Genomic DNA, 21,650 nt, shown 5'->3' with positions numbered 1-21,650 from the left:
GATTTTTGCCTTCCCCTATTTTTAAAATGAGAATTTTAAAATATCCAGTTACTCTTTTTTTTTTTTTTGGTATACTTTTGAATATTTAATATATTGGAGATGTTTCAGTATTCATCTATTCATGGATAGCAAGATGATAAAGAGTCCAGCCTAGACCTGAAATGATAGGGAGGGACTTTGCCTTCAGAGTACTATAGTCCTATGGCATGACTTCTGGATGAAGTAGTTGGCTATGACTTTGGGTTGTCTCCTAATGGAGGAGAGGTGAATGCATTTTTTTCTTTCATTTGTTCATTCTTTTATTCAACAAATAGTTATTGAATACCGTCTATACACTAGGCACTATTCTAGTTGCTGGAGCTGTTAACACTGGGTAGGTCTAGTATATTAATCATTATATCATGTTGGGCCTGAATTTGTTTGAAGTTATATGTTGGTTAAGGAGGGTGTATAGGATAGGTAGTATAAGAGGTGGCATTCTATAGGAATACAAGTACGTTTTGTTTTCTCCCCACACTCCCCTCTTAAAGGGTCTGTGTATAGGCCAAGGATGTTAGCCCCTCACCCCATACATGTTATCATCAGTTAGATCAGAGGTGGTCACCTGATCTAGGGTCAACCAGACCACTGGCTTACCTTAGCAAATGAGATTCCCCTCTCTCAGGAACTTGGAATTGGACATGGAGAAATAGGATTATATAGTGTTTTGGCTCTCTTGCTCATAGGAATGTTTTGGCCATGTAGAAGTAAAGCAGCGAGGGTTGTCTTTATATATAAAGAGATATGAGAGCTGAAAAATATTAATGGCAAAATGAAGATCCCTTGAACTCCTGCTGTTCAGATCTATACATTTGTTCTCTGATTTAATTGCTTGAATTTTCCTTGTGTTCTGTGATATGTGCTTCTACACTTCCAGTAAGCCCCCTCTCCACCTTTTTGGTTTCTGTTACCTACAACCAATGATTTCTGATGAAATAACTTTCCAAAATTATTTTATTATTTCAGAGGTTATGATATGATGTTCAACCTCAACTGGGTCCTCCTGCTTTCAAAACTTAGCTTTTAATATATGTAACCATATGAGACCCTAAATAGTCCAAAGTTAAGTACTTTGAGTTTAAGAGTCAAAAATTAAGTACTTTAATTGGGTTTTAGCTATATCGTTTCTTTGTCTAAAGTACCCATTGTCTTATCTCGTTCGGGAAGTTCTATCTTTTTTACAAACCTCTTTTTCCTTTCCTTCTTTCTCCTCTCTGACTTGAGGCAGAATGAAATATTTCTTTGTTTCTCTTAGTACTTTGCATATTGTAGCACTTACAGACTACATTAGAAAAAACTGTATGTCCTTTATACTAAGCCCCTCAAGAATTTGAATCATCTTACTCATCTTAGTCTTTTGTATTTGGTATAGGGCCTAACACAGAATAGGCTTTATAGTCCTTGACTGATTGTTTCTTTAACCATTGAATCTATTAGAATTTAGTTTGTAATTAAATTTGAAATCAGTGAACCTCAGATCTCTGTTTGAGCATGTATCAAGAATTAAAATAAAATTTAAAAAATAAAAATTTGCAGTATTTTGCCAAACCCTGCTAATGCCATATGGAGATTTTTTAAATGCTATTTTAATTTTGGCAAACTTTACTTACCCACTATGAGTTTATCTTTGAATTCTCTTATTGAAGGGATGCCAGAACTCCAATTATAAGCCATATTTGCTGAGTTTTGTAATATTTCAGATACTAACTCACAAACTCCCACAAACTGTCACATGGTTTCTATCTTAAGGCATGTTTTGGCTGAAGTTTATTCAAAACAGATTTGAGTTTAAATTAAACCTAGAAAATTTGTGTTACAAGGCTTTATTTAGCATAGCTCTAGAAAAGCAACTACATTCGAAGATAATCTCCTTGTCCTCAAGGTGACAGTCTTTTATTTAAAAAAAAAATTGTGTGGACCTGACTATAACCCAATTTAGAAGTTTAGGGAAAAAATTGCTAATACAACTCTAAAACTGTATCTTCCTTTTTGCTTAGGTCCATTTTATTTTGTTTTACTGTTTTAGATTTTTACTAAAACAGTAACTAAAACACATGAGACTTAAAGATATTTGAACTATGTCTTTCTGAATAGTAGAAAGACAATACATTGAACTTCTTCAAATGAATCTGTCCCTAATTTTTTATTTGTAGCACTGAGGATATTAAAAATGCACATCTCTACTTTTTTCATTGTAAACAAGTCTTGGATTTGACTGAGCAATGTAGAAGAACACTGATGGAACCACCACTGACTACATTGAATATACATAGATTTATTAAGACAATGGAAGCTCCTCTTCTGGTATGTTTCATATTTTATTTTATTATTTTTTTAAAGATTTCATTTATCTGTTTTGAGAGAGAGAGAGCACGCATAAGCAGGGGGAGGGACAGAGGCAGAGGGAGAGAGAGAATCCAACCCAGACTCCATGCGGAGCACGGATCCCAATGCTAGGCTTGATCCCATGACCCTGAGATCATGATCTAAGCTGAAACCGGGAGCTGGTGGCTCAGCCAACAGACTCACCCAGGCGCCCTGTATGTTTCTTATTTTAATATATTAGGTCATTCACATGTAAAATTTATTACAGTTATGCATTTTACTTAGATGAACTCTATCTTTTTCCCTTTCCTTAGACCTATTGCTTTCACTGAGGGGGATTTAGGAGTATTTGCTTATTAAAGGTAGAATAGAAGATACACTGTTCATGAGATGACATTTTAATGCCTGGAAATATTGTTGTATTGAAATCCAAATATAACCATGTGTAAGTGGAAATATTCTGTGGTAGTTTTAATGAACTGCGACCACTCCAAGATCACATACATACATATACATACACACTACATCTTCTATTGATGGACATCTAGGTTCTTTCCATAGTTTGGCTATTGTGGACTTTGCTGCTATAAACATTCGGGTGCACGTTTCCCTTTGGATCACTACATTCTTTAATTTCCTGGTTGACCCATGCATTCCTTAGTAGTAGGATGCTCTTTAGCCTCCATGTATTTGAGTTCTTTCCAACTTGCCTCTTGTGATTGATTTCTAGCTTCAGAGCACTGTGGTTTGAAAATCTGCAGGGAATGATCCCAATCTTTTGGTGCTGGTTGAGACTTGATTTGTGACCCAGGATGTGATCTATTCTGGAGAATGTTCCATGTGCACTAGAGAAGAATGTGTATTCTGTTGCTTTGGGATGGAATGTTCTGAATACATCTGTGATGTCCATCTGGTCCAGTGTGTCATTTAAGGCCTTTATTTCCTTGTTGATCTTTTGCTTAGATCATCTGTCCATTTCAGTGAGGGGGGGTGTTAAAGTCCCCTACTATTATTGCATTATTTTCTATGTGTTTCTTTGATTTTGTTATTAATTGGTTTATATAGTTGGTTGCTCCCATGTTAAGGGCATAGATATTTAAAATTGTTAGATCTTCTTGTTGGACAGACCCTTTAAGTATGATACAGTGTCCTTCCTCATCTCTTATTAGAGTCTTTGGCTTAAAATCTAATTTATCTGATATAAGGATTGCCACCCCAGCTTTCTTTTGATGTCCATTAGCATGGTAAATTGTTTTTCGCCTCCTCACTTTAAATCTGGAGGTGTCTTTGGGTCTAAAATGAGTTTCTTGTAGACAGCATATTGATGGGTTTTGCTTTTTATCCATTCTGATATGCTGTGTCTTTTGATGGGGCATTTAGCCCATTTACATTCAGGGTAACTATTGTGAAAGATAGGAAGTTAGTGCCACTGTATTGCCTGTAAGATGACTGTTACTGTATATTGTCTCTGTTCCTTTCTGGTCTATGTTACTTTTAGGTTCTCTCTTTGCATAGAGGACCCCTTTCAATATTTCCTGTAGGGCTGGTTGGGTGTTTGCAAATTCTTTTAGTTTTTGTTTGTCCTGGAAGCTTTTTATCTTTCCTTCTATTTTCAATGATAGCCTAGCTAGATATAGTATTCTTGGCTGCATATTTTTCTCATTTAGTGCTCTGAATATATCATGTCAGTTCTTTCTGGCCTGCCAGGTCTCTGTGAATAAATCTGCTGCCAATCTAATATTTCTACCATTGTATGTTATGGACTTCTTGTCCTGAGCTGCTTTCAGGATTTTCTCTTTGTTACCAAGACTTGTAAGTTTTACTATTAGATGACAGGGTGTGGACCTATTTTTATTGATTTTGAGGGGGATTCTCTGCACCTCCTGGATTTTGATGCTTGTTTTCTTTGTTGCATTAGGGAAATTCTCTACTATAATTCGCCCCAATATACCTTCTCCCCCCCTCTCTTTCTTCTTCTTCTTCCGGAATCCCAATTATTCTAATATTGTTTCATCTTATGGTATCACTTCTCTTTCAAATTCTCCCCTTGTGGTCCTGTAGTTGTTTGTCTCTCTTTTGCTCAGCTTCTTTATTCTCCGTTATTTGATCTTCTATATCACTAATTCTCTCTTCTTCCTCATTTATCCTGGCAGTAAGAGCCTCCAATTTTAATTGTACATCATTAATAGCTTTTAAAAATTTCAACTTGGTTAGAATTTAGTTCTTTTATTTCTCCAGAAGGGGATTTTATTTCTCCTGGAAGTTTTTCTCTAGTATCTTCCATGCCTTTTTCAAGCCCACCTAGCACCTTGAGAATCGTCGTTCTGAACTCTAGTTGTGACATATTACTAATGTCTGTATTGATTAGGTCCCTAGCCTTTAGTACTGCCCCTTGTTCCTTTTTTTTGTGGTGAGTTTTTCCACCTTGTCATTTTATCCAGATAAGAATATATAAATGAGAGAATAAAATACTAAAAGGGTGGCAAAGACCCCCAAAAAATTATGCTAACCAAATCAGAAGAGACCCAAAACCAGGGGGAGAAGTAAGGGGGATAAAAGAAATAGAAATTTAAAAAAAAAATATATATATATATTATATATATATATATATATATATGTTTGTTTGTTTATTTATTTTAGACTGGTGAATAGAACAGAGCCACCCATTTGATTTTGGGTGTATTTTGGTCTCTTAGAAGAAACTACCTCCCAAAATTTTAAAGAAAGAGAAACTTATATATATACAAAAATCAGGGTAAACACGATGAAGGGGTAGAATATGCTATAAAGATGAAAATTTAAAAAAAACTCTAAGTTGGTATATTTTGATTTATTAGAAGAAATTATATCCCAAAGTTTTAAAAAAACCTATATGTATTCAAAAAATAAAGTCCAATACAATGAAGGGATAAAATATGACTGTAATAATGAAGGTTTAAAAAGATGTTTTTTTAAAAGAAAGCTATTGTTAAGATAAACTAGTTTAAAAATGTTATAGGAGGAAAGAGAAAAGTTAAAAAATAGAATAAGAAAAAAAGTAAAATTAAAAACAATTTAACTTTTCAAGACTAAGGGATTATGGGGAAAAAAATCATGAATCCTATGCATTACTTTCTCCTAGCTCTGGAGTTCTGTTGTTCTGCTTGTTCGGTCAGCTTGGTCTTGGCTGGAGGTTCTTGCTGATCTTCTGCGGGGGGGTTGGGGTGGGGTGGGGGTGTCCTTTTGTAGTGATTACCAAATGTCTTTGCCCGAGGTGGAATTGCACTGCCCTTGCCAGGGGCCAGGCTAAGTAATATGTTCTGGTTCACTCTTGGGATCTTTTGTTCCCTGAACTTTTCCCTACAGCTCAAGTATTAAAATGGCGGCCTCCCAATTTCCAGCCCAGAGGAGCCGAGAGCTCAGGGCCCCACTCCTCAGTGTGCCCTCAAAGAAAAGCAGTTACTCCTGTCTTCCTGGTCTCCAGCTTTGCTCTGTGCTCACCCAGCCTGTGACTGAGCATTTCTGTCTCTGGCACACAGCTCCATTTGGAGTCTTCAAACCCAGCAGATTCCTGCCACACATTCCTGTGCCACTCCTCCTGGGGGGGGGGGTCCTCTCTGGATCTGCCACTTGTGGAGTCCCTGCTCGAAGAGCAGTGGCTCGACTGTGCCGGGGTTCACGGTTTAAGGTAATCCCGAGCTGAGAGCTCACTCCTCGTCTCTGTCTCTGTAGTTGGCTTCCCTGCTCCAATACCTGCGAGCTCTGTTACACTCAGACACCTCCAATCTTTCTGTGACCCTACGGGAACTGAGACCACACTGTCCCCATGAGGGCTCTACTCTGCTTTGCCTCTGGAACGATGTCCCTTAGTGGAGCAAACTTCTAAAAGTTCTGATTTTGTGCTTTGCTGCTCCACTGCTTGCTGGGAGCCAGCCCCTCCCGCCGCGGTCTATCTTCCTGTTGCTTCGGATTCACTTCTCTGCATGTCCTACCTTTCAGAAAGTTGTCGATTTTCTGTTCCTAGAATTGCTGCTCTTCTTCTCTTCTATCTCTTGTTGAGTTTGTAGGTGTTCAGATGGTTTGTTAACTATCTAGCTGAACTCCTGGGACCTGATGTCATTTCAGTCTGCTACTCCTCTGCCATCTTGCCTCTCTGTCCACTTTATTTTTTAAAGATTCTACTTATTTGTCAGAGAGAGAGCACAAGCAGGGGAGAGGGGTAGAGAGAGAGAAGCAGGCTGCCCGTGAAGCAAGGAGCTCAATGCAGGACTGGATTTCAGGATCATGGGATCATGACTTGAGCCAAAGGCAGATCCTTAACCAACTGAGCCACCCAGGTATCCTGAATGAGCCATCTTTAAAGCAGACCTTTTGCCTCCTGTCCAAAGGCCCTGCTAATGCTACATGGATCAGAGATGAGCTTGCAAATATACAATCAAAATAAGCGATTCTTGTTATTTTAAGCCATTGGGTTTTGGAGTACTTTGCTACACACACACAGTGATAGATGGTCAGAAAACACTCTTTAGGTGATCTTATCTGTTTCTATAGCATTAACTATACTGAGTCTCCAATCCGAACTTTCAGGTTAAATTTTTCTTTGGATTTCCTGATCTATATAATTAACTACTAATTAGATGTATCTCTCCTTAAGCTTAGTATGCCCAACATCTATGTGTTGTCCTTGTCCACCATCTGTTCTTTCTCCATTATCCCTTAATTTACTATCAAGTCATTCATAGCAGAAACCTGGGAAATCATTCTCAAATCCTGCATCTCCCCACATCTAATTTTACATCTTAAATATCTTTTGAATTCTTTATTCTAACAGCCAATGCCTTAATTGAGGTTTTCACCATCTCTCATGTTCTATTTTAGTAAAGTAACTGATGTGGTCTCTATACCTCCCTTTTTTTCTCCCCACTCCTTTAAGTTCATACTTGCCTTTGCTGGTAGAGTAATATTTTTAAACACACATGTTAAAATATTTTGTACAATTTCTAAATGGTTTCAATTCATTTACAGAAGAAAGCCACACTTCCTTAGGAAGAGGTAATAGTTTTTAATGATTTGGCTCCTTGCCAGATCTCCACCCTTACTGCTTATTCCTCGTTTTCAGTTTTTAATGTTGAATTACTGATTGTTCTCCAACTGTTTCTTCAGGTTGTTCTACCTATTTAGGCTTTGGTATAATTCAGTTCAATGTGATTGTAGGACGAGGTCCCCACTTTCTTGCTGCTCATTGGCTGGTGTTGCTCTTAGCTTCTACAGGCTGTTCACAGGTCCTAGCCACAGGGCCTTCTCAAAAAATTACAGCTTCTTCCGTCAGAGCCAGCAGGACAATCCCACTGCATTGTGCCATGACAGTTTCTATAATGGAACCTAATCAAGGGAATGGCTATTTTAGGGACTGGGATTATGCAAGATTGGTGCACCAGGAATCAAGGGGACCATTTTGGAATTTGACCTATCATGGGTAAATATCAATTTTTCTCTAGAAACTTTTAGGATTAAAAAAAATCATCAATAATTGTAAAGCTTGCAAGAAGGGATCTTCCTGTATATCTACTTTTATCCACTATTTGGTTACTCAGTAGGCTCTTTCAGTCTGGCAATTCATGTTCCTTCAGTCATGGGAAACTTTTGTGTTTATTTCAGTGGCGATTTTTTCCCTTATTTTTTCTCCCTTCTCTCTTTCTGGGACTCCCATTTGGACATTGGACCTCTTGAACCAGTCTTCACCTTTATTACATTTTCTCCTATTTTCCATCTTTTGCTGTATGTACTTTCTGGCAGATTTGTTCAATTTTAATTTTTATTTCTTTATGGATGCAGTATCTTCCCATCACCTGGAGATTATCAGGGGTGGTTTTCTGAATCTGCTTCCTGAATAGTCTGTGCTGTCTCCATGTTATCTGTTTTTCTCTTTGTTCTGGGTTCTTTTATGTTAGAGGCTTCCCTCAGATGCATGTTACTCCTTGGATATCTGTTTGTGATTTAGAAGATGAACCTTAAAAGCTGATTGGAAGTTCTAGGGATGTACATGAGACTTGTTAATTGTGAATTCTATAGGGTGATTAGACCTGGGCTGCTTTTTGGAGAACCCTAATGTCAGTATCCTCAGGCTTTTTCTTGGGCTTAATGATTCTCAGAAAAGGATCTTCCCATCTTCTGCCCAGAGGACAGAAGTCTGGCCACTTTTATTCTGGGAAATGAGTGGGTAGGGAGTTGGGGGCATCTTAGCATTTGGTTACTTAATGCCCCCACTTTTGGCATGGCATTCACACTCTGAGATTTTCTGAAGTCACCCCCAGATTTCTTCTGGTGTGAGGGAGGAATAGTTGCCTAAACTCAATGGATTTGGAGGGGAATCTCAGTATCTAACTCCTCCAAAGCTTTTACTTGTATTCCTCCTTATTTCAGAGCCTTCCTGCTACTGCCCTCCAGTATTTCTCTCCTGGTTCCAGAGACACCAGGCACTGAAAAACCCTGAGCAATTATAGGGATGCTGTACTTGATTGAATTGTTTCTTAGCTTTCTCTCTCCTGGCTTACTGTTTTGCTTTGTTAGATTCTCCTAAGTCAGTTATTATTCTGTTCTTCAGCTTCCAAAAAATGTTTGCCTTTTTTGTTTTCCTTTCTTCACATATGTATGTTTATCTCCTTTAAAGAAGATCTTCCTGCTATACTTTCCCTGGAATTACTGGAGGGAGTAAAATTAGATGTATATATTCAAGCTGCTGTCCTAACTCAGATGTTCCTCTTGTTTTGTAATACGTCATTACATGTTAAATTTTTATATGAAAGAATTTTTTTCGTCTTTCTATTTCCCTTGAAATACCTCTTTATCAATACTACACTATTTTATTTTATTTTTTTAAATTTCTTTATAATGCTCTTATTCCTTGGGGTTGTGATTTCATGTTTAACTCCTTGTAAATACATTAGTTTTATAATGCTTTAAGTATATAGGTACATCAGGAGGATTAACCTTAGGAAATAATGAGGTCATTTCTGTCACTATTAGATTTATTTCATGGGCTTGTAGTTTGTTTTTTTTTTTAATGCATGACTTCATTAATAAGAATTAAAATTTAAATCCAAATGTTGGAACCCTGTTTTCACACAGTGAAGACATTTTGTTCTTTTTTTTTAAATGAAGACTGAAGTTGCTGAAGACCCTCAACAGGTTTCAACTGTTCATCTCCAACTAGGATTACCACTGGTTTTTATTGTTAGTCAGCAAGCGACATATGAAGCTGATAGAAGGACTGCAGAATGGGTTGCTTGGCGACTTCTGGGGAAAGCAGGAGTTCTACTCTTGTTAAGGTATTTTAAACATTATGTATTCACTGTATTTAGCAAAGCACTAGAATTTTTCTCTTTTTAAAATGTGGTAATATCTTCACTTGTAAATAAACTTAGATCTCTAGTAAATTTTAATATAGTTAGAACCAGTTGTTGAGCTAAAGTCTGTATATTAATTATTAGCTTGGTTAAAATTTAGACCTTTAAACTTCGCTAAATGAAGATGGAGATGGAGACTGGAACATCTAGTCTCTATTTATATCTAAAATATCTCAAACTCAGTAAATTGTAATCTTTTTTCATAAATTGTTTTTAGTGTAAGAACTTATAGTTCTCTTTTATGTTGACATCCTGTATGACTGTTCTTCAGATCAGCCATATAAAACATTTATTTCCATTTTGAAAAAGGGACTCTTCGGAAGTGGACATTCCTCAGCATGCTAATGTGGTCTTCAGAAGAGCAGAAGAGGTTAGTTATTTTATGTATTGCTCTACAATGTCTGCTTATTTAAAGAAAGTTCAAATGTGTGGTCATAAAATAATATAAGCTTATTATAGAAACCAAATTCTATAAATTGTCACTATTCAAAGATTATGGCTGTTAACATTTTGGTGTTCTTTTTTTTTTTCCATTTGTTAGTCTGTCTCTTTTCTCATGTTCATAAATATATATATATATTTTAAGAAAATTAAGATCATGCTATATATCCTACCTGTCACATAAAATTATATCTAACTACTTGCTATTGTGCTATGATGCCTGCCTTTGTACGCTGTTTTGAATATCACTGGTTCTTTCCTTTGGCTAAATTTCTGGAGGTGAAGTTTTTTTTTTTTAAAGATTTTATTTATTTATTTGACAGAGAGAGATCACAAGTAGGCAGAGAGGCAGGCAGAGAGAGAGAGAGAAAGAGGAGGAAGCAGGCTCCCTGCTGAGCAGAGAGCCCGATGCGGGACTCGATCCCAGGACCCTGAGATCATGACCTGAGCCGAAGGCAGCGGCTTAACCCACTGAGCCACCCAGGCGCCCGGAAATGGGATTTTTTAAGGCTGTTAGAATACATCGTCAAATTGCCCTCGAGAAACCAGCAAGATTTGGAATTCCTTGTTGTTCATACACTTTGCCACTACTGAGCATCATCATGTTAAAAAAAAATCTTCTCAACCCACAAAGTTCCTGTTTTAATTTGCATATTTTTGATTACTCGTGAGGTTGAACATTTTAAAAAGCTTATTCCCGTTTATTTGCCTTTGTAAATTTCTGTTAATGTTCCTTTTTCTTATGTTTCTTAAAATTTTTCTTTATTGTTAAGAACTCTTTAATTCTGCACATTTCAAAATATTATATAAATATGCTGAATAATTGATGTTTTTGAACTGCCAGTTAAAAAAATTTTTTTTTTAAATTGACCTAACTGATCTCTACACCCAACATAGGGCTCAAACTAATGATCCCAAGATCAAGAATTGGGTGCTCTACCGACTGAGCCAGCCAGCCAGGGGCCCCTGAACTGCCTGATAATTTAAACTTAAATTCTCTTGCCTAGGGCTATGGCATGAATACCAGGTCAATGGTTAGAAGACTGGATTCTGTTTCTTTGGTTCTGGGACTGGATTAATAAATTAACTTCGTCAAGCTCAGTTTTCTCATTTGTGAAATATTCGCAAAACCTTCCCTTATAACTTACAAGAAATTTATAAGACAAAATAGGAAAATACTTTGAAAACCGTAGTATTGTTCAAATGTAGCATGGGGCTAGTATGGTCTGCTTTTTGGCTAGGTCATGGAAAGAGTATTTCTGAAGCTGTTTTTTTGCTGATAGGTCAAGATCCTTAAATAAGAAATTATAATATTTATTATTAGGAAATAGGTTTTTTGGAAAAATTAAAATTCATGATGGTTTCTTAGTTTGATGTCTTAAATTATTAAAATACAGTAAAATATAGTAATTGCTAAAATATAGTAATATAGTAATGTATAACATGCAGTAAGATAGGTAATGAGATAGCTATCTCTGTGAAGATATTTTCTGTAAAGGATAGATGAGTCTTTTCTATGAATCTCTTTATTAAATTCAGTGTAATTTTTTTTTAACCTTCTCATCAGGGCAATAATGTTCATTCTGGGTTGGTATAATCATTCTTTCTCTCTCCTTTCCAGGCAAAGGGTTTGAGGGTCCTTAAAGTATAGAACTGGTTGTATAGATAGTATTGTATGCTTATATTACTGTATTATAAGCCTTGTATAGTGAGTTTAAAACATCATTTAGTATTGTGTTAGTTCTTCAGAATTTTTTTCCTAGGGCACTAATTAGCAATATAGTATTAAGAGTTTATGCTATAGAATCTTATTGCCTAGTTCAAATCCCACTTTGTAACTCTGGGCAAATTACTTGACTTCTATATGTCTCTCTCTCTCTCTTTCTTTTTCATTGTAAAGAAGGGTTAATAATAATAAACCTACATTAATGAGTTGTTGGGTCAGTATATTAAAAGAAATAATGGAAAGTGCTAAATTAGCACAGGATCCAATACATTTGTATTGGATCAATAAATACTAATACTAATACTAATACTCATCCATTTATCCTTTCCATAAGTATTTATTGTGTACCTGCTTTGTTTCAAGCACAGGCCTAGGCTGAGGCTATAACAGTGAACAAAAGCAAGTTTTTGCCCTCATGGAGCTAATATTCTAGTGGCAGGAGACAAATACAAAACCAGTATAGCTAGAATTTCAGATGGTGTTAAAGACAATGGAAAAAAAAATCAAGGTAAGGTGAGAGAGTAGTCTTGGAAGACCTCACTGATTAGAAACAATAAAGCAAAGGAATATGCCTGTGGATATGTGGGGAAAGAGTCTTCTAGGCCGAGAGGACACATGTGCAGAAGCCCTGAGGAGAAGAGTTGTTTGTGTTTCAGCATAGTATTTTGAGGGAAAGTGTTAATGCCTAGGATATTTCTTAGTACCTGAGTTTTTATTTTTATTTATATTTATTTATTTATTTGTTTGTTTTTTAAAGATTTTATTTATTTATTTGACAGAGAGAGATCACAAGTAGGCAGAGAGGCAGGCAGAGAGAGAGGAAGGGAAGCAGTCTCCCCACTGAGCAGAGAGTCCAATGTGGGATTCGATCCCAGGACCCTGAGATCATGACCCGAGCCGAAGGCAGCGGCTTAACCCACTGAGCCACCCAGGCGCCCCAGTACCTGAGTTTTTAAAAGCCCTTTTTTAATTCCTTTCTTCAGAGCTTTTTTTCTTTTTTTAATAAAATCTACCAAACTGAAAAGTAGGAAAAAATGAACAACCATATCTTACTACCTAGATTCAGCAATTAATATTTTATTCTGTTTGTTTCACCTGTCACTTTTTTCTGAAACATTCCAAAGAATACTTGATATAATGACATTTACCCATAAATATCTAGCATGAAACTCTAAAAATTATTGTTTTTCTTCTATATATAACCACAATCTTATTATCACACTTAACAAAATTGACAGTAACTTGTTATATCATAGTGTAATCTCATAGCCAATTCCTACTCCAATTTTCTCATCTTAAAATTATTTTCTATAGATGTTTTTTGTGAACCAAAATTTAGTTAAGGATTATGAATTGCATTTGGTGTGTTTCTTAAATGTCTCAATGTCTTCTTTTCCCCCATGATAGTGCCTTTTAGATAAACGGGCCAGGGTTTCCATATTCTGGATTTGTCTGTTTTCTTTTGCTTTTGTCTGCCTTGCTCCTTTGTTCCCTTATGTTTCCTAAAAACTGGAAGTCAGATTGCCTAGCTCCATTAAACATTCTGGGTAAGAATACTTCACACTTCTGGTTCATTTGTATTTTATCTTATCCTAACATGGAGGATGTCTGGTTTTCTCACATAATGATGCTAGCTTTGATTACTGAATTAGGGTAGAGACAGTTAATTTTCTCCATCATAAAAGATGCATTTCCCTTATCCAATTAGCAAATAGACTGTAGATAGAAATGCAAACAAAACCACTAGAGATACCAGTACTTACCCCCCAGAATGGCTAAAAATTTAAGAAGTAACAATAGCAAGTGTTTGTAAGAAGGTAGAGTTACAAGAACTTTTGGTAGGAGAGTAAATTAGTACAATGAAAATTGGAAAAATATCTGGCAGTGCTTCCTAAAGCTGAGGCTATTTATATATCACGTGAACCAGCTGTTTCATTCCTAAGCATTGCCCAGCAGAAATGTGTATACACGTGCACCAAAAGACAGCTATGGTAATGTTCCTAGCAGTTAGTATTTATAATGGTCCAAAGCTGGAAATAACATACGTCCTTAAGCAATAGAGTGGATAAACACATACATGCATATGGTACATACTAGTATATTCATACAATGAATTCATCATTGGAAAAGAATAAACTGCTTTTGAATGTAACCTGAATATACCTCACAAATAGTGTTGAGCAAAAGAAGGGAAATGTTGTCACAGAAAGAGTTTAAGCTGTATATAATTCTATTATGTAAATTTCAAACTGGCAAAATTTATAGATGGTGATGAAAGTCAGAATAGTGATTACCTTTGGGGGATGGTGATGACAGGGAGAGGCAAGGAGATGGCCTCTGGGTGTGCTGGGTAATGCTCTGTATCTTAACCTGTGTGGTGGTTATATAAGTGTATCAGCTCTGTAAAAATTCATCAAACTACACACTTATAATTTGTGTTCTTCCTTTGTGGGTATTGTATTTGAATAAAAAAGTTTATTACCACAATATCTATGTATACTCCAAACAAATTTGGTTTGACTTTCATCATTATACATTTTAACCCCATTATTATTTCCACAGAAGTAACAAGTTGCTCACTTTGTAATATTAAAAAGATGAATATGTGATATCAAAGAACAAACACTTTAGAGTTATTTTATAGCTTAATTCTCATGCACAGTTACAATCAAGAATGATTTATTAAAATAATCTAGTGGCCTAAAATTTCATGTTTTTAAGATGCGATAGTTGGGTATTAGTGAAAGAGATTACAATGGAATAATCTCAATGGGTTAGATTTGGTATTCTTAAAATACCTGGGGCAAATTGTAGTTTTAAATGTTTTTAGCTAAATTTTAGCAGAATTGTTATAGGATGAGATACTATTTTGAATATATCTGTGGAATATCTAAATAATTTTGATTGGTTCTGTTTATGATTAAGTTGTGTGTGTGTGTGTATGTATTCCTTTTATATTGAGTTGGGACATGCTGTTATGTGTGAAATGTTGCAGATTTCAGTATAATGTAATTATGACAGGCAAGTGAGACAACTAGTTGTTTTTTGCCCTTTTCTTTCATTAGTATACACTATCTTTAGATAAAATATGCTTTGGATTCTTTCTATAATGATTATGGAATTCCCTTTTTTGTTTTATTTAATTTTAAAACTGGAGTTCTAAAGATTTAGTTTCATTTTAATATCAAACAAGTAAAACATTTTTATTAAAATGGCATATTTTTAGTCATGATTTTAAAAATGAATGTATTTCTAGGGAGTGCCAGTGGAATTTTTGGTCTTACATGATGTTGATTTAATAATATCCCGTGTGGAAAGTAATATGCACATTGAAGAAATACAAGAAGATGAAGATGAGGACATGGCAAGTCCAGATATGGGTAATAAGTTTTGTGATGCTCCTTCCCCCTCCACCCCCTATTTATGCTTGGCACCCATAAGATCAGTGAAATTTCAGTGAATTAACTTTCTCATAGAATGTTTTGACAGTTAAGAATATGAAAATACCTGGAGAAATCTATTTTGAATAATATCTTATCAAGTTAATTTGGTAGAAAAGGTAAGAATGCTATATTATGTTGAGTGTAATACATTTCATTGTTACATGCCAGGCTTCTAGCTTTCCACATCTGTGCCTTTATCTTCTAAATCGGTTCTTTCAGCCCTCCTTGTCTCTTCCATGTTTAGAAAAAATAACCTAGGAGCCACAACTTGGTATTTTACTTTTCTTTTTCCTATAAGGATATGAAATTCTAGTAAATATTGTTGGATTTGTAATTGTAAATAAATCTGATTCTTGACAATTTGGGAGTACATTTCAGTAACATTTAAAACTTCTTGTTTTAACCCATTTCATTCCTTTTTATTATACTTATTGCTTATGTTTTTGAAGTATAATGTAGTTTCAGGGCTATTCTCCTACACATTATTTACTTTGATTGAGTTGGCTGATGTCCCCTTCATTTCGTAGATGAAGAATCTGTGGTTCAGCAGGGAGATGTTGGAAGAAGAGGACAAGAATGGATTAGAAAATAAGAAAGCGGGGCGCGTGGGTGGCTCAGTGGGTTAAAGCCTCTGCCTTTGGCTCAGGTCATGATCTCAGGGTCCTGGGATCGAGCCCCGCATCGTGCTCTCTGCTCAGCAGGGAGCTTGCTTCCTCCTCTCTCTCTGCCTGCCTCTCTACCTATTTGTGATCTATCTGTCAAATAAATGAATAAAATCTTAAAAGAAAAAGAAAATAAGAAAGAACTGGAAGGAAATGAAAATATGTGAATAAGAAGGAAAAAATATAGTAAATAGGAAAATAGGCCTTTATTAATTTTGGTATTGAAGTTGTAACTTGTTAGTGTCATGGTGTTTTAAAGTTCCTTTAAGATAGTGTAGTATAACTCTTATGTTTCAGATTTAATACTAAGGGAGAGTAATGTGACTGACTAGAGTCTCATGGCTGAAACCTGTGGAGATGCACTGTAATTCAGATCTAGTATTTTTACTTTATAGTATTAGAAATCATATGACAATAATACTCTCATTTGTAAATTGTCTTCCTCCATTCCTTTCTTTGTAATGTGTTATTATAAAGAATTATGAACTTAGCATAAAGTAAGCAGGATAATAGAACAAATCTCCTGGTATCCATTACCTGGCCCCACCCAACCACCATCAATGCATTGCTATCCTGTTCCAGTCACTGCCCATCCCTTATTATTTTGTTGCAAATCCCAAATATAGAGTTTCATCCAAAAAGATTTCCCTGTACATTTAAAAAATATAAGGATTCTCCTTTTAAAATGAACTTAATGAGCACTGGGTATTATATGCAACCGATGACTCACTGAATTCTACTTTAGAAACTAATAATAGAGTATATGTTAATTAAATGGAAATTAAATAAAAAATTGAAAAAATAAAAATAAAAAATGAGCATAATTGGGGCACCTGGGTGGCTTAGTTCGTCAAGTGTCCAATTCTTGATTTTGGCACAGGTCATGATCTCAGGGTCATGAGATCAAGCCCTGTGTTGGGCTCTTTTATGTCTTAGAGCCTTCATATATATTTTTCCTTTTGTCTAAGACATTTTTCTAAAAAGTTTGGATTCTCTAGCTGGAAGGCTTTGGCTCCCCAGATCTGAATCTCCCTATTACAATGTCTCGGGTACCATTTTCTTTCCTTAAACTGACACAAGTTAAAACTATGTGTTTATTCAGTGATGAGTTTATTGTCTGACTTTTCTGTAAATAGGAGCTCCACGTGGTCAGGGACTAAGTCTGTTTTGTTTACTGTTTTCCCTACTGTCCATCACAGTGCTTGTCATACACTAGAATTTGTATTTATATAAGTTACGCATTAAAATATACATTAATTTATTTTTGAACATTTTAGATATTCAAGATGATGAAGTGGCAGAAACTGTTTACAGAGATAGGAAGAGACGGTTGCCTTTGGAACTCACGGTGGAAGTGACAGAAGAGACTTTTAACACGACAGTAGTGGCTTCTGATAGCATAGTGCTTTTCTATGCTGGTTGTGAGTATGAGTCTTCAGAGTCAGGGAATATTATGTATTAGAGGATTCAAAGTGGGTGGATTTTATTTTTGCATTCTGTATATTGCATGTTGTAGAATGGCATAGTGTTCATATGTCCCAACTAGGCTGCACATATTGAAACATTTACTAATTTAGAAAAATTACCAATTCATGCTGATGTTTTTCATATATTAACAGTCTTATGGATCTCTAAGACATATACTCCTTTTAACTTCAAGAAAAAGCCCTTCAACTATTTTCCTTGCACTATGAGTGCAGAAAATTAGTTGCATTTAGAATCCTCTTAAATGATTGCATACTATTGGGTACCATATATTAGAATATTTCTTATGAAGGAATAACAGTTTTGGGAAATCCTATAAATCAGTATGATTGTAAATGTATAGTCGCGGATGCTTTGGAGATACTCATTTTGCAGTATCTGTTGAATTTTTTATTTTAATGTAGGGCAAGCAGTATCCATGGCATTTCTGCAGTCCTATATCGATTTGGCAATTAAATTAAAAGGTATGTAATGTGGTATGCATGCTTATTTTCTTGATTTTAAGCTATAGCTATTTGTAAAACTCTATAGCATGCTAAAGATGAAGAAAACCATGTAAAATTTCATGTTTTATATTTGTGTCTCCAACATTACATTAATGAACCATAAGTTTCAGAAATGCTCAGAAGCATTCATCTTGGTTCTTTTCATGGACCTGTCTTCAGTAGTAGTTAGAGAGCCTATGTATTAAGTACTTGTGGCCACACAGTTAATCCAGTAATCATTTTGGCTGAATTCATTTAGCAAACATTTACTGAGTGCCTACTCTTGAGCCAGTTACTATTAAATATTAAATGAGTACTAAATACCCTTAAACAAAAATGTGACAGATAAGACCCAATCTCACAGTCTAACCAAAGATCTAAGATCTCAGTGTTCTTAAAGCTGTTTAGTTAGCTCCTTATGGACTGGGATATTTCTTAATAGCCAAAGTCTTTTAACTGTTCTATGAAAACCTGATCCAGGGGTAGGTAAATAAGAATTCAAGGAATAGACTTGAATTCAAGGAATGGGCTTGAATTCAAAATACCTATGCCATCGTTCTAGCGAAGACATAAGGAGAGGTAAGGAGGCATATTAATAAGAGAGAGGTAATGTTGGATTAGGATAATGTTTTATAATCATTTGAATAAGAATGTATCATGCTTCATATCTGTAATATGCCTTTTCCTACAGTTTTTCTTGTTTTGTTTTTTTTTTTTCTTAGCTATGCTAATTAACTAGGCTTATTATTTTAGCTACTTTAGGAATGTATCCACCATTTAGTTTTTTGGGGCACTAGCTTACAGGTTCTTTCAATTTTTAGTAAGTTCTTTGTAGGTAGATACCATATCTTGTACTTAGTTCACTGGACTTGGCATATTGACTTACATTGTAGAACATTTGGGGTTTAATAATTGTTGAATAAATGAATAAGCTAATAGTATATAACTTATTTATATACTAGGAACTTTTGTGAACTTAAGAAATTAATTCCAGAAAGTCAGTCCTAAATATAACATGTTCTATGGTAATAAAAACATAAGAGATTTTAAAAATCACTTTGAACCATTTTTCCTCAGTTCATTTCTCAACCACATTTGATCCAACTTCTGATTTCTTCATTACCCAAGTGAAGAGGTGATTAAGTCTCAGATAATGTAATTTCTAATATATTTTTTAAAAATCCCGTTACTCTTTCAGATTCTCCTTCCTAGATGCAATCTATGGAAAGATTTAAATTCCTTTTTTAAGGTTCTCCAACCTCATTGGCAAAAAATTAAGAGAAAGAAAAAGGAATGGAGGAAAAATATAAGCCATAATGAAGAAATAATTGGATAATGTCCCTGAATAATAGAATTATCCCCCAACCCAGCCCATTTGTCAATACCAAATGAAATGGAAACAGATTCCTTTACAGTCTTTTCTATTAATGAACAAATAAAGAGACTCCCAGGCCCCTCAGTGCAAGGACTCTGAGTTGTATTTGTTTGTAGAATAAAAAAGCAGATAACCAACCCAAGACTTGATTTCCTTTTTCATTTAGGACGTTCTATATGAGTAACAATCCTTTTAGTAATTAGATAATCAGATAAAGGGACTGTTTTATTTATTTATTATTTTATTATTATTTATTTATTTATTCAACAGAGAGAGATCACAAGTAGGCAGAGAGGCAGGCAGAGAGAGAGGAGGAAGCAGGCTCCCTGCTGAGCAGAGAGCCGGATGCGGGACTCCATCCCAGGACCCTGAGATCATGACCCGAGCCGAAGGCAGCGGCCCAACCCACTGAGCAACCCAGGCGCCCCTGGGACTGTTTTAGAAGTTCAGGGGGCTTAATGTAGAAATGCATAGTATGGGTATGCTCTACTACATCATACTACGCCAAATTGGAAGACTATTGTAATACTTTGGGCATGAGTCCTATAACTTTTCATGTTGACTTTGTGGGGAAAAAACCACTTCTTATCTAAGACGATGAAGAATATTTTATACTCAGTCACAAGGTGGCAGCATATATCAAATTTTTATACCTACCCGTACCTAGTAGCTATAGCTAAGAGAATCTGGGTTTTTTTTTGTTTTAAATCTTTAAATTAGGAACACCTTTGGAAATTCATGCATTGATCAGGTATCAGGGATGTAATACTGCAGACATCTTAGACTCTACTGGCAGATGAACATGGAAAAGGGACCCAAAAATAGAGCAGCAAAGGAGATGGGAAAATAAGCCAGTTGGGGAAGGGGTTGCAAAAATCAAGGGAAGAAAGTGTCCAGTAGAAGCCATTCATGCTGATGAGAGGTTAAAAAAGAATGGGGTAAAAATGTTGTTAAGTCTACACAACTGAGTTTTCTACATTAATATTTATAAAATGTGCATTTCCTCTTGTTTAGGCACATCCACTATGCTGCTTGCTAGAGTGAACTGTGCAGATTGGTCTGATTTATGTACTAAGCAAAATGTCACTGAATTTCCTGTTGTGAAGATGTATAAGGAAGGCGAGACCCCAGTGTCTTACACTGGAATGTTAGGAACTGAAGATCTCCTAAAATTTATCCAGCTGTGAGTATTCAGCTTCTCCCTAAGACTTTTAAATTTTGAGGTCTATAAACTTAATTCCCATACTTTGTAGACACACCTTGAATAGGTTAAGGAGTAAGGAAATGAGATCACAGGATAAGGTGAAGAGAGCTTATTCCTTCACTTCAGGGGAGGTTGAGGTTGTGTTTAATGAGGGTTTTTTTTTTTTTTTTAAATTAGAATAGTATTTGTCTTTATTTTGTCAGATATTTACCCTGTGGAATATAGTGTTCGTCAGTGTCAGTATGTTTTATTTTTTTTTGCAACCTGAAAAGTATCCTTAAAAATTAATTTTGAATATAGCTATCTATTCATTCAGCAACAGGATTTCATGCCCAGTGAACATAACATCGGTCCAAGAAGCAGAAGAGTATTTAAATGGGGAATTACATAAAGACCTGATCTCCTACTCTAGTGTGTCAGTGCTGGGACTGTTTAGTCCAAACATGACAACAGGTAAGGAGTTAGGTAATAGTTAAAAGCTTGATTGCTAGTTTTTTAAAAAATGAATTAATATCTTTTTTAATGATTAAGAACTCAAATTACAGAATTTTGAAATTAAACTTGAAGGAAAAAATCCAAGATTATTTAGTTGTGAATTTATTTATTTATTTTTTAAAAGATTTTATTTATTTATTTGACAGACAGAGGTCACAAGTAGGCAGAGAGGCAGGCAGAGAGAGAAAGAGGAGGAAGCAGGCTCCCCGTGGAGCAGAGAGCCTGATGTGGGGCTTGGTCCCAGGACCCTGGGATCAAGACCCAAGCCCGAAGGCAGAGGCTTAACCCACTGAGCCATTCAGGCACCCCCAAATTTATTTATTTATTTAAATATTTTATGTATTTATTTGAGAGAGAGAGAATGAGAGAGAGAGAACATGAGGGGCAAGGTCAGAGAGAGAAGCAGTCTCCCTGCTGAGCAGGAAGCCCGATGCCGGACTCAATCCTAGGACTCTGAGATCATGACCTGAGCCAGAGGCAGTTGCTTAACCAGCTGAGCCACCCAGGTGCCCTAGTTGTTAAATTTTGGTATAATTCTTTCCCTCTTTTCTCTGTTTAACTATGTATTGCATATTTGTATATATT

General features: G+C 35.7%; 1 protein-coding gene across 5 annotated transcripts in view; it reads left to right on the top strand.

Annotated features, from left to right (window-relative positions):
• TXNDC16 (thioredoxin domain containing 16) overlaps window positions 1–21,650 on the top strand; it is a 106,593-nt gene that overhangs the window by 52,370 nt on the left and 32,573 nt on the right. For all 5 annotated transcript variants that reach the window (XM_004738789.3, XM_004738788.3, XM_004738787.3 and 2 more), the window contains 8 exons: window positions 2,193–2,343; window positions 9,505–9,671; window positions 10,059–10,119; window positions 15,173–15,296; window positions 17,299–17,442; window positions 17,911–17,970; window positions 20,381–20,549; window positions 20,887–21,023. In XM_004738789.3, the coding sequence (XP_004738846.1) occupies window positions 2,193–2,343; window positions 9,505–9,671; window positions 10,059–10,119; window positions 15,173–15,296; window positions 17,299–17,442; window positions 17,911–17,970; window positions 20,381–20,549; window positions 20,887–21,023 (1,013 nt within the window). The remainder of the gene's footprint in view (window positions 1–2,192; window positions 2,344–9,504; window positions 9,672–10,058; window positions 10,120–15,172; window positions 15,297–17,298; window positions 17,443–17,910; window positions 17,971–20,380; window positions 20,550–20,886; window positions 21,024–21,650) is intronic.

Source organism: Mustela putorius, unplaced genomic scaffold, assembly GCF_011764305.1.
Source record: "Mustela putorius furo isolate JIRA1106 unplaced genomic scaffold, ASM1176430v1.1 tig00000129_pilon_pilon_pilon, whole genome shotgun sequence".
NCBI lineage: Eukaryota > Metazoa > Chordata > Mammalia > Carnivora > Mustelidae > Mustela > Mustela putorius.
This window is presented reverse-complemented; position numbering and strand designations above follow the sequence as displayed.